The sequence below is a fragment of the Eublepharis macularius genome, chromosome 9, assembly GCF_028583425.1.
Source record: "Eublepharis macularius isolate TG4126 chromosome 9, MPM_Emac_v1.0, whole genome shotgun sequence".
NCBI classification, from domain to species: domain Eukaryota; kingdom Metazoa; phylum Chordata; class Lepidosauria; order Squamata; family Eublepharidae; genus Eublepharis; species Eublepharis macularius.
The window spans coordinates 43,861,279-43,875,671 of NC_072798.1; the positions used below are offsets into that span (position 1 = coordinate 43,861,279).

The window sequence follows — 14,393 nt, forward strand, 5'->3', positions numbered from 1 at the left end:
AGTAAATGCACTATTGGCAGGTATAATTTTTAATCAAGGCATTTAAATAGCTTTTAAAACATCATTTCATATCTTATGGCTTGGAAATATTTTACTTCAGCATTTTATCTACTATAGTTCTCCCCTACATATATGGAAATGTATACAGTACTGTAATGACACAATGAAATGTAATATTGTTGCAGTTGTCTTTCACTTAAAATTAAAATATTGCTACTATCTGGGATGTGGACAGCTAGAAATCTTTGTTTCAGGAAAATAGATATATATCTTTTGGATTGTAAAGCAAGACTCAATATCTGGATAACTTGCTCTGTTTTTTCTCTTTCTTCTTTTTTCTGGTTGAAAAAAATAGCAGCCAGTTGAGAATTGTTTATTAAATTATTCTGTGCAGTTCACACAGGGCTGGATCTAGGGTTGCCGGTGCCCAGGGCAACCCTAGTCCGACCCCTTGTGTGCACACACAGCGCCCGCGTGCACGCTCCCGGCACTGCGTGATGACGTCACTTCTGTGATGTCATCACACAGGATGGAGTGTGCTGTCCACGCGGTGTGCCGGCGGATGAAGCGTGCAGGGCTGGGAAGCCGCCCGCGCCATTCGCCTCCACGCAGGACAGGGGTTGGCTGGCCGCCCCCTGTCCTGCAGGGAGGCTAATGGCGCAGGCGGCCTCACAGCCTCCCGTGCTGCCTTTTGCCTGCCTCGCAGGACAGGGGGCGCGTGGCAAGCTGGCTGCTCCCTGTCCTGCGGGGAAGGCGAAAGGCAGCGCAGGAGGCTGGGAGGCTGCTCGCGCTGCCTCCTGCACGCTCCCGGCAGCTGGCAGCTGCTCCCGGTGCCCCCTCCCTGGCGGCACCGGGGGCAGACTACCCCCCCTGCCCTCCCTCAATCCAGCCCTGAGTTCACATAGTATGTACTTGTTTGTATGAAAATGGTTAAATCTATGTATTTACTGATTTGATTCATATACTAAAAATTCTGAATAAAAACAGGCCCTCCTCATCCCTGCTTTAGACATATACACATGCATCTCCCTGTCATGTCTAGTTTGGCCTTCAGAGGGTATGGAAAGCAGGTAGTGAATTCAGGGTGGTAGAAGAAAAAAGCAAGAAATACATAGACAAGACACATATTGTACTATTTTATCGACAGTCCAACATCCTTAAAATGTTGTCTTAAAATGTTATCATTTGGAGTATCAGTGAAACTGCAAGTTGTAGCAAAGATTTATGTTTTTAAGCAGAGAAGTTAAATGACTTTGGACCAAATTATAGTGATATAAAATGTATAACTTGTAACCATTCTAAGTATATTGACTTCAGGAGACTTTGTAGAAGGGTGTGACTCTGCATAGGACTGCACTGTAAGATATATATAACCAACAAAACATTACTATTGAACTGGTTCTAATGCCTCAATAAAAATTAATTTTACAACAAATCCAAGATACTTGCTTTATCACAAACATAGCATAACATTGTCCAACCTGTCCCTTCTTTCTTCCCCCTTACCTACTGCAATTTTTTTCTTTCTTCATTGAACAGGCATTGATTTAAAAAGTAAATACCAACTTACTATGAAATTGGGGTTGTCAAGTCCATTGGGGTCTTTATCTGATGAGGGCATCTCCACTTCAAAGTTTCTTCAGTGACTTCCTTGAAAGAGCAGAGAAAATGGAAAGAGGAGATTTCCAATAAAAACCTCATGCTTCAAATCCTGAACAAGCTGCAGCAGCAGAGAATCCAAAGAGGCCTGACTGCTGGGACACAAAATACATTTTCAGTCATTCATGTGAGAAGTATTGCAAAGGAATGTCCTCTTTACAGGCATGCTGAAAGCACTCTCTCTCTCTCTCTCTCTCTCTCCCCAGTGATTACAGAAGATCACGTGGACTAAACTGCATGTTGCGCAGGACCTCTGCAATTGCATCTCCTGCTTTTATTTTTATTTCAGTATCACCATGCAGGCTTTGGATTTGATTAGAACAATGATACTGGAGGAAGGGTGTGATTAACACTTTCTCTCCCATGCTGTTTTTCCAGTCCAAGTTGTTGCTAGATATTGTTTAGACTTTAGACAGATTGTTTAGACAGATTTTTTAAAAAGCATATCACAATATCCATATTTATCAAACATTATTTTCCCCACATTAATACACACTTCATTATTAGTAACAGATCTACTTTTTGACAATATACCACAACATTTGCAAAAAAGGCGATGGGGAGGGAACATGAACAAAATTTGCCACTTACTATGTAAGTGGGGAGAGGAAATTCAAATATCTTTTAATCTTACTTGATAATTTAGCATTAAAATTATTACACTTGAGAATGAACCAGTGGAGAAGGATGTTTCTTTGTTGTTCCTTTAATTGTACTTAATTGGCTCATGCCTTCTGGCTTTTTTCTAAAACTTATAAATCTAACAGCATTCATTATTACTAATATTTAAAAAACCATTAATAAACATTTAAATTTTGGTATATCATTTAAAATCAAAACTGTTTAATAAAAATAACTGCACTTATATACCACTCTTTTAGACAGACGAGTTTCACTCAAAGCAGTGAACAAAATCAGTGTCATTATTATTTCCATAATACAGCTGGAAAGGAGTGGCTTATCCAAGACCACCTACTTAGTTATGGCACTGGGATTCAAACCAACAGAGTGCTGATTCACAGTCCAACTCTTAACAATTATGCTACAGCAGCTCTCAATTTACCCTGAAATAACGGCTTCAGCTCCAGTCTGCTATTCTTCCAGCAAAGCAAGAAGTGAAAGGGAAGGTTGTTGGGTACGTTGTTTGTATTTCTCCAGTCAGAATGCATGCAGCATAAGGCAACCCAGTGGCAGCCTTTATTATGAAGCCGATTATCCTAACAGCACTCCTACAAGTCTACTTGGTTGCTAAACTGGTCATACATTTGTAATCCAAGCACAACCAAGCCTCACTTCAGATTTCATCAGTAGGTTGCTTATTAATGCATGGATAACATTAAGATGACCTGAGGTTTTGTAATGGTGCAGTGATACTGTCTTAAAGTTTACATGATGAATGTGAAACAGAAGTCCAGTGGCATTTTAGAGCTGAACAGATTTTATTCCAGCACAAGGCTTCATACATCAAATCTGACTTCATCAGATGTGTGGGATTCAGTGTATTGTGCACAGTGTTTAGTATCCTGATCTCACTAAGTAAATGTTAAATGTTAAATAGTAATAATGAACTATTGCAATTTATCTGGGATCCAATTTGAAAGAGACATCATGCACAACACGCCCATCAGTGTTCCACAAGCCTAGCTTCACACTGAAACTGGGTTCTCAGGCACTAAACATGCAACAATTGCATGTCAACAAAGCAGTTGCCGATGCCTCAGATCTCTGGCATGCCAAGCCTGCACATATGGGTGAGTGACCCAGTTTAAACAAAGTGCCTAGCAGCATACATGGGGTGCTGCATGGCTTGCATTTTGGCATCCTGTTTAATTTAGGCCATCAAACTCTAGTGGCAAGTTGCTGTATCAAAAGAGCGAGAAACAAGGGCTTTGCAACACTCCTATCTTAAGTCACCCAGAAACTATCACCCAATGAGTTCCACTATACATGTTACAACCTAACATTTACTGTTTTGCAATTAAGATGAAACATTCTGCTAAATCAATCAAGAAATCTAGCTGCCCATTACTTCTTCTATGCTATTATATGAACTGGGAGGAACTTGGTGCCTACAGACTCCCAAGAACCCTTTTGTTACTTTGCTTCTTCCCCTCCCCCACCCAAGGGTTTCAGCTCTAATATTTGCATACCCAGAGGTCATCATTTTTTACATCAGAGATGAAGATTTTGTAGGCTTATATCCTACAAGGGAAAGTCTTGTAAATGGTTAATCCAGTTGTTGTAAATTGACTACAGGCTCCTGAATGCTAAGAGGTCACCCATAATAGTCTGCAAAACCTGTTTTCAGCGCCAGATGAAGAGATCATAAGCAGGTCTACCCAAAGTCCCATTTTATTCAGTGGGGCTTACTCCCAGGGAAGTGATGTTAGATTTGCAGCCTGAGTATACTGCAATGAGACTATTAAAAATGTGTAAACATTTTTATACCATCTCTCCACCCAAATAGGGTCTCCAAGGCATCAAACATTAAAACAGCATTAAAAATGCATAATTTCTCTTGATTTGTAAAATTTATTCTGGTTTAGTTAGTCATGGAAAGGGCAAGAGTACCAATCACCAAGAATCTTTTTCAGCCACCTCTCCAGTTCCAAAAGAGAGAGTCACGCAAAGCAAACTAAATAACAAAAAACGTGACCAACTGACTACTAAAGCATGAAAAATAAGTAAATCCGAAAATAGTAAATTTATAATAAACAAGCTCGTAAATTCAGTCAATTACACTCTTAACAGAAGCCCCGGTACACACCTGAGCCACCCCATGAAAAAAGCAAGGGGGGGAAAAAAGGCTACATAAGAGTAAGGAAAGGCTGTGAAAAGCCCAAAACATACATAACATGAAACAGTTGCTTAAACATAAACATGTGCAACTGTAGCAGCCCGAAGGTTGTTTAAGGATTGAGACCGACAAGAGAAATCAGGAAGGAATGCAGGTTTATTAGCCGGCTAGGAACTCAACGTGACGTTGTCACAGAGAGCCCCCCCCTTCTCAACTTAAAACCTCTTTTTATACATAAGTAAAAGAAGCTAGAACAGTTTAATCACATGGATACATCACATGAATACATACCTTGCCTCTCATTGGTTACAAACAACACTAGGTTACAACAGTATTCAGTTACTTGCTGATTACATGTATTTACTTCTAATATTTGGCAGTTACAAGATACAGGATATAAGATACAAATTGGCATTAAGCCTTAACTTGGTTCTTGGCTCTATTTCACTATGAGCTATGAATTACTATGGGTTGTGAAGCTATCTTTTGAACAAGCTACAACTTAGGCCATGGTGACCAGCCAAGGAATGTACTTCCCTTCACTCCTTTCCTGTGCTGAACAGATACGCGTTGATTGAAAACAACCTTTTGATCATTATTACTGTGACCAGCTGTTTTATTGCAGACTATCTAACACAGCTTCTCTACATTACCTTTCTCTTAGACTGAGGGAGAAATGGGCCTGCTTTTTCTTTAGGAATAGGTATGGCATGGGCTATGTACCTTATGGCATATATGCTATTTTGCTTAAATCCTGTCACACAACAAGTATTACATGAGCATAAGACCAAACCAATAAGGTCATATACTAATGAATCCAATCAATGAAATAAATGAAAGTAATCAAAATGTAACCGCAACGGGTTAGCTAGCAATTGACCATCCCGTATCGGATTCTCCTTCTTCCAAGCAGTTACAGCTGCAAGAAATAAGACTAATATAAATACAATATTCAAATATTGCACATATTCCCATAACATCTGATTATATCATACTCACATCGAAGAGCAGTTCTCAACACACATAAATCAAATCCATAACAACAGCTCGCTCTCAGGCGTAAGCACAGCCTCATAGCACGCTCATTCTTAAATACCGTCAACGTTCCAAAACTTTAAAGTGCCAGGATCTCCAGACATCCTGGATTATACTCCATTGGCTAGAAATATCAAACAAGTGATCTTCAAATACTGGCCCCTGGTGGAGGGATTACCAGGATGCCAAGGGAGACCATTAGTTGCTTTAAGAAAAACTAGGAGCCTTAGGGACCATCTGACCAAGACTGACATCGTTAGGGCTAAACCATCTGCTAGTTTACCGGTGGGACACTTCAAATGTGGGAGATGTAATACATATGATTTTGTGATGTCGCCCCTTCAGTTTAAAGCCATGGGGTTATATTGGAAAGCCTTTTCGACCTGTAATATGCAGAATGTAGTTTACATGATTGTGTGTGTGTGTAAATTGTTGTATATAGGATGTACTAGTAGACAAATTAAGACAAGGATTCAAGAACACCGATCCAGGATACGCCGCGAAGTGGAGGACGCTCCGATGGTTTTGCACATCAAGGAAAAGAAACATAAGGACACGGACTTTGTTTATTCTGTTCTTCATGTGAGCAACTTCAAGGACCCTCTTCTTGCACAAAGGGATCTTCGCAGGAAGGAAGCATGGTGGATCCATAGACTTAGTACGGTGGAGCCTAAGGGACTGAATGTAAATTGTGACCTTTCAGCTTTCTTATGAGGATGTCTGGAGATCCTGGCACTTTAAAGTTTTGGAATGTTGACGGTATTTAAGAATGAGCGTGCTATGAGGCTGTGCTTACGCCTGAGAGCGAGCTGTTGTTATGGATTTGATTTATGTGTGTTGAGAACTGCTCTTCGATGTGAGTATGATATAATCAGATGTTATGGGAATATGTGCAATATTTGAATATTGTATTTATATTAGTCTTATTTCTTGCAGCTGTAACTGCTTGGAAGAAGGAGAATCCGATACGGGATGGTCAATTGCTAGCTAACCCGTTGCGGTTACATTTTGATTACTTTCATTTATTTCATTGATTGGATTCATTAGTATATGACCTTATTGGTTTGGTCTTATGCTCATGTAATACTTGTTGCACATATTTATGTTTAAGCAACTGTTTCATGTTATGTATGTTTTGGGCTTTTCACAGCCTTTCCTTACTCTTATGTAGCCTTTTTTTTCCCCCTTGCTTTTTTCACGGGGTGGCTCAGGTGTGTACCGGGGCTTCTGTTAAGAGTGTAATTGACTGAATTTACGAGCTTGTTTATTATAAATTTACTATTTTCGGATTTACTTATTTTTCATGCTTTAGTAGTCAGTTGGTCACGTTTTTTGTTATTTACCTCTCCAGTTCCTACAGGTTCTTCTACATGTCTTTGCTGACATGAGGGCTTGCAACTCGTTTTTTTAACACACATTGAAAACTGCTCTTTCTTATTAAATTTAATCCCAAACCCATCACTCACATTTTGCTCTTGCAAAATTGCAGCATACACACAGCCCTGCCTGTACTGCATGTTATTGTCAAGTTAATAAGCTTTTATAAATAAATCTTTGATATATAATCACAAAGTAACGTACGCTTGGCAGATAATATTACTGACTCATGGTTCACTTAGCTAGCTACGTTGTCACAGGACTGAGAATATTATTTTCTTGTTTCTAGTATATAAATGGATTCTTACAAGTATGAGATATGATTTCCTGTCCTACAGCTACTCACTGATATATATAATGGGAGCCATAATTCCCTTATTATTCTTACTGTAGAGAACTGAAGGGCCCTTTCAGCCAGCAAATCATACAGATGAGAACTGAATGAAGCAATGAGGGCTCCATAAGAATAAATGGAATTGATTTGCAGCCTTAAACAATTAATCAATAGTAAAACCGGTTAGGCAGATTGCAAAATCAGCCATGGCAACACCAGAAGCAACACTCCACCAGATAATGACATTATTTTCCAGGAAGTGCTTTAGTTGCTTAGATTCATCACCTGTATTTCAGAGGATGGTTTATAAGGCTTCATGAACGTAAGCTTTCATGCTAAACTTTCCTAGCTCAGTCACTATTTGAAGTATTTAGATAATTTCAGGTCATTTTAGGAATGCCAGACATCTAGAAATCCTGCTCAATTGTGCTGGTTTTGCAATTTCTGAAAGCCAAGCACCTCATTATTTCAATATGCATAAACATATCTGGACATGTGAGAAAATATTAATTCTATCCTTTCCAAATTTATTGTCCCACAAGTATCACTTTGTATCTTTAACTGTTAGAGATGCTAACACTGAGCCATGGAAAGAAATCCATTGTAATGAGGGAAAGCCACCTCAATGTCACCCTGCCCTACAGAAATTAAAGTCAGACTAGGAGACGGCAATCCAGGCATTGACACTTCTGTACATCACAAAATTGGCACCAGACCACCCAAATATGAAGTCTGTCAACTGACTCCTACGCAACACCCATCATATAGAATCATAGGGGTTGGAAGGTACCTCTAGGGTTATCTAGTCCAACCCCCGGCACGATGCAGGAAATTCACATATACCCCCCTCACACAGTGACCCTTACTCCATGCCCAGAAGATGGCAAAACATCATCAGGATCCCTAGCCAAACTGGCCTGCAGAAAATTGCTACCTGACCCCCAAGGTGGTTATCAGCCTTACCCTGGGCATTTAAGAAGGGGCTACGAGAACTAAACACTGATGTAACCCTTCCTGCCCTCCTTCTCATGATCTGCCTAGGTTCACAGAATAAGCATTGCTGTCAGATGGCTACCTAGCCTCTGCTTATCCCACATTTATTCTATTCATCTCAAAATATAGTTGGGCTTTGTGACAGGTTCACTGGAATTCTGACCCATAACCCTGAAGGGGCAGGGCAGAAATAAGAGCAAAAAAGAAATCAGGCATCTATGGATAATTATCCAGAATATGGAATCCTACTCCTCACGACAAGTCTCTGGAAATGCATCAGGCACATCTGCAGGCAATCGATGTATGATAAAAGGAAAGAGGGAGGCAGACAAGAGAAAGGGCTGGGTAGTTCAGGGAGGTTGAGGCTACTCACTTGTTTTGTCACTGCAGATACAGAGGACTCTGAAAGGCCCTATAGATAAGGTGTTGTACTGCCTTTGGTTATTGATGATCCTTCGAGATTGTGAAAGGGAAGGGTCTATCACAAACTTCCAAGACCTTGGGGAAAGTCTAGCAGGAGTTCCTCTAGGACAGAGATCAAAGGAAGTCTGGTGTAAGGAAGAAAGCAACAAAGAAAAAAAACTACAAAGCTAGAATACATTTTCAGAGTTCCTTTCTACAGTTAGAGCCCAATCCTTATAGCTGGATTAATGTGTTTTGGTGATGTACTCCTGAACCTGTTATACTGGAAATTTCCCTAGTTTCTTTTAAGCATCAAGCTAGAAGTGATGGCATTCTGGTGTCCAACACAAGATGCTGCCACAATTTTAAAAGCTAAAACTGGCAGTTAAAAATTAGGTGCAATAAGGTGCTTATCTACCCCTACCCCTACCCCAGTGCACTGTGGGCCCAATGAGGTTCAGGGCTTTGTGGCATTTTTAATTGCACATTTTAGGCTTTAAAATGGAAGTGGCATCCAATTGTATGGAATACGAAGACCCTGTCACATCTAGTTTGTCCCTAAGGAGAAATGAGTCATTACTATGTGGCAAATTAAAAGGACCTCCCAATAGTCCAAGTTACAATGCTGAAGAACATGTATATGTAAGACATCTTCCAAGACTCATAACTGACTTTGAGCAAACTCAGCACACAAAAGACCCGTCAGAGAATCGAAAACTACAGGTTTGTTGTTGGAAAGCATTCAAGCCTGAATAAGCTACAGGGGCACAGGCAGCAGAAATTTGTGAAGTTAATCTGATGTCTAGCATTAAAAGCATACATCTGAGGGACACATCATATGCCTAAAATCACTGTGGAAGAGGTGTCACTAATGAATAATTACTTGGCTGCAGAACAAAATCCATTCCAACTCATGGCCTGCCCAAATCTCCATGACAGCAGCAAAGAAAAAAAAGGCACCCACAGTGACTGATGCAGTCCAACTACAGTAATCTCAAACTAAATGGGGTCATTAACCTATGTATTTCGTTCTGATGCATCAATGACATATTAAAGTTTGATACATATCAGATGCCCCAAAATAATAAATTATATTTGTTTTCCTAGATTTAACAAAAGGATACTAGCAGATCCCCCTGACAGACAGATCATGGGAAAAGACAGTAAGACAAGTAACCAATTAATAAGACACGTGATCATGATAATTCCAACAGGGTAAATAAACTTAATAAGCAAGATAAGATCTATAATGATAATGACAAAGCAGATAACGGTTAGATGATGGGGAATTTGCAGGATCAAAGAAAGGTTAACATTTTTTAGCTTAAAAGATAAGACTAGATATTGTCATCAGCTGGGCCAGCTGAGACAGGTGGTACTTACAGACTCTATTATAGATAGAGAACTTGGAAAGTCACCACCACCCTTCTGTGGCTACCTGACCACCTTGTTGATCCTTATATTTATCAGCTAAAACCATATTCTTGAAAAGTCTATGACTAAAGTACATGAGATCACTAGTTAATTTAGAGGTGAAATCTTAACCTAAGATGACACCATCATGTGCAGATTGATCCAAATATTCCAACTAAATAGTATGTTCCTAAATAGTATGTTTATATCAGCCCGGGGGGAAGCTTTGGCTCACCTTTGCATTTTTTAAGTTTCTAATATCTGGAACATATTTAAAAGCTTTCACTGCAGAACTACCTACACATAGACCTTTATACCACCTGTCTTCCAAGAAGCTCAGGGTGAAGTATAGGGTTGCTAACTCTAGCTTAGAGGTTTTGGGGCAGTGCCTGAGAAGGGCAGAGTTTCAAAAGTGGAGGGAAATCAACAGAGATGTGAGACCATAGTTTGCCTTTCAAAGCTGCCATTTCCTCTGAAGATCAGTTGTAATTCCAGGAGAACTCCAGGCTTAACCTTGAAGATGGTAATCCTAGAGGTGCACATTGTTCTGTAGTCCTCCATTTTGTCTTCTTAGTAATACTGTGGGGTAGGTTAGGCTGAGAGAGTGACTGGATCAGGGCCATTCAGTCTTTTGTAATCCACCTTGAGAAAGGTGGGCTATAAATGAAGAAAATAAAATAAACAGACCCTCTCTAGTACTTTAAACATTATACTAGACTGGTTCCAGATTAATTATCTGACTCTGAGGTCTATTTATATAACAATCTTATCAGCCTTCATTTTCCATCTAGTCTTTTAATTGTCAGGTACAAAGTACTTCAAAACCAAAATGGCTGTTCATTTATTTGAGGCAACCTTTGCCTTTGTGATCTTCAGCAATACATCAAATATATGTGTAGAGGCCATCTTAGTACAAGAAGCAGATGGATATAAAAGATCCATTGCCTTTGTGATCTGGAAGATTTAGTGAACAAACGTATCATGATAAAGATGACTGCAAATCATGCTAGAGGAGGCAGGGAAACAGATTTAGTGGGCAGTATGGAAGTAAGGCAAATGAGCAGTAGCAAGGCCTGGGGCATTTATTATTTTATGTATAATATTTGTACATACATTTATACATTATTTATACACATATTTATACATTATTCATATAATGCACATATCACATTTCTAGATTGTCTCCCTCCCATGTACTCACCAGTTCAGACTAGAGTGGCCAGTAGAGTTGCTAACTTCCATGTGGGACCTAGCGATCTCCCATCAATTACAGCTGATCTCCAGACTACAGGGGTCAGTTCTCCTGGAAACAATGGCTGCTTTGGAGGGTGGCTTTGGAGGGCATAGCATTATATCCCAGCTGAGGTTCCTCAAATCTTGCCCTCCCCAGGCTCTACCCCCAAACATTCAAAAATTTCCCAAGTTGGAGTTGGTAACCTAGCAGCCAGGCTCAACATGGTGATGAGGGAGAAATGGGAGAGTCCAATTCAGCACCACACTGTTGCCACAATGTAACTTTTAGTGTGAACTGGAAGTGATGTCATCATGACAGCATGACATTCTAGGACTGACCCAAAACTCTGTGCTAAAAGTGATGTTGCAGCTACTTGATGCTGATCAGGTGGGTTCCTTCCCCCCACAAAATCTCCCACCAGGTGCCAGTGCTAGGCTGGCAACTGTAGTTCAGACTGTGGTCACTTACAAGGGGTATGTAATCCAGAACATAGAATAGCTTTCTTAATAAGAGGGAAGTTTTAATTAAAAGATTTTATTTCAGTAATTTATATTCTGCTTTTCTCCATATAGATCTAAAGCAGTTCAAAAAGGCTGAAGTAGTGATATCCCATCTGAGAACATGGATGGGGAAATGAAGACAAAAGCAAAAGGTCTGAGAATTATAACAAATAACAGATTGAGCAGATTTTTAAAAAATAAATTGAACCTGTAGAACTCACTGGCAGATGTGACTATGTTATTAATCTGTGTACTGCTTTTACTTTCTTAATGGATTTATGTTTTGTGTCCTTGCAACTTGTTGTTACATTATTAGCTGCCTTGAGTCCAACAAAATAAGATGAGATATAAACACTTATATAAATAAATAGAATTATGTTTGAAGCAGACCTAAATATGAATGTTATCTTATATAGTAAAGTAATATACTCTCTAACAGTGGAAGCATATTACTGGTAAGAAAATTAGAGTACTTTCATTACCCTTACTATTCCATCAGCTATTTATTAATCCTCACTATTTCATTATTATTTCCAGTTTATACATAGGAAACTGCAGTTAATATTTATTCATTTACATTATTTTTAGTCCATCTTTCTGACTGAGGCTTGGTAGAATATTATGGCTGTCCTAGAGCCATGCAATATTCCAGCATCTGAGGGTTTCACTACACAATACATTTCTGCATTGACATGCACTGGTTCTGATGTGCTCCCTGCTGCCACATGTCATCTGAGGAGAACTGCTTCTTTTTTTTCTTTTTTTTTTAAAAAGGAGAGCTCAAACAAGCTCAGAACAGCACCACAGAGGGAGGAGAGAAAGGCTCCTGCCCTGCCCAAATGCTATTTTCTTGCATGAAAGCTGCTTGCAAGAGGAGTTATTCCACTGATTTTACAGCTGCATGTGGAGAATCTGTGCACAACAACACCCCCTGCCCCCCCCGCACTGTTTTTGTACAGGAAAAAGGCTTGGGGGAAGGCAGGAATGCTCCCTCCCCTTAGGGTTCCATTCTGAGCTTGTTTGAACTCTCTCTTTTCTTAAAGAATCAGTTCCTTTCAGCTGACATGTGTCTGCAGGGAGCATATTAAAACCAGTGCATGCCTGTGCACAATGCCCTGCATTAGATTTTAATGCCCTGCGTTGGATTTAATCCAATGCCCTGCATTGGATTTTAAACCTAGGCCTACTGAATAAAAAGCAAATTCACTACTCACTGAACTATGTTCACTTGCTACCTGTGACATCTTGGATAGATGTTTTATTTGATCATACATGACTGGGAAGATGGCTTCAGAATGACAGGACTCTGATTAATAATTAGGCTTTATCAGGAACCCGAACAACACATTGGGCTTCCCAACTCTGAGAGGATTCAGGGTCCCACCCTCAGTGCCCAAGCACCAAAGAAGCAACACAGGTAATAACTTTTAGGCAAAGCCTGCTGCTCCGTTGCTTGACAGGGACTGGCCCTTTAACAGCCCACTGCTTGATGATCAGCTGGGAAGCAGCCTTGAGTCCGGGAGGGGAAGGCTGCAGCCTCCAACAGGAATTGCTCAGATCCCGTGGGAGTTCTAGTGAGGTGGAGCCTCCAAAGGGGCTGGCCCTAGGAGGAGCCAGCCTCTTCATAAGACAAAGGGAAATAGGTCAAGGAAGACACACCGGACTTTGTGGCTGAGACTGAAAGGAGCAGAGGCAGGAGAGAAGCAGAGAACAAGGTGAAGGAACCTTCCTTCCCTCTCATGTCTGAGAGCCAAGCTACAAGTGACGCCTGACACAGGTTGGACACTTGTCAGCTTCCCTCAAGTTTTGATGGGAAATGTAGGCATCCTGGTCTTGCAGCTTGGCTCTCTGACTGCTGTCCAATGGACTTTTCAACTGTCACTTGTCCAACATTCCACCAAGCTGCCTACATTTCCCATCAAAACTTAAAGGAAGCTGACAAGTATCCAACCAGTGTCAGGCGTCACTTGTAGCTTGGCTCTCAGACCTGTGGGAGGATATGGAGCGTCCCCAGCAGGCAACCCTCTGCTAGACCTGGGCAGACCTTCTACAGCCTCTAAAGTGTTCTCTTTTTTAGTGGAATGGTTGCTACAAGTTTGGGAGGACACATTCCTTTGAAAATACTAAATGTGATGAGTTAAAAGTCATAATTAATCATGATTTGATTATAGATAAGATTAGATCTAATATTTGCCTCTTAACTTTCTTCAAAGAAAACTACTTCTCATTGCTATGAGAGAAAGAACTATCATGTTGATTAATGTTCTCTCAGAACATCAGGATGAGATTCTCTGAGCAAAACATTCAGGAAAATAGAGAACAGGTCAAGATCATAATATTGACGTTTCTGTTATGGCTATTACACAGACCTGTTTACCACTGCTAATATTGGTTCCTCTACTGCTCAGAGAATTAGCTTATTTACTGTAACCCCACCTTCTGTACTATCATAAATTTGTTCACCTTTAATGTGCTACTCAGTCTTTATTCTTATATATAATGTATTGCTATGAGACTGTCTCAATTAATATGAATGGATCAGTTGCTATGGTTTTACCTGGCAACACTGTGATGCAGCCAGGGAAAAGATACTTCATGGTCTAGTTACAGGGTTTCCAACTTTGGGTTGGGAAATCCCTGGAGATTTGG

General features: G+C 40.2%; 1 protein-coding gene across 3 annotated transcripts in view; it reads right to left on the reverse strand.

Moving 5' to 3' along the window:
* LOC129336188 (solute carrier family 23 member 1-like) overlaps nucleotides 1-14,393 on the reverse strand; it is a 94,512-nt gene that overhangs the window by 49,767 nt on the left and 30,352 nt on the right. Inside the window, exons 1-2 of one of the 3 annotated variants that reach the window (XM_054989239.1) lie at nucleotides 8,569-8,649; nucleotides 1,571-1,650 (exon numbers count right to left, since the gene is read on the reverse strand). In XM_054989239.1, the coding sequence (XP_054845214.1) occupies nucleotides 1,571-1,621 (51 nt within the window). In that variant the 5' untranslated portion in view covers nucleotides 1,622-1,650; nucleotides 8,569-8,649. Of the gene's footprint in view, nucleotides 1-1,570; nucleotides 1,786-8,568; nucleotides 8,650-14,393 lie in introns of those variants that run through there. The other 2 variants (XM_054989237.1, XM_054989238.1) reach the window with 2 other exon arrangements.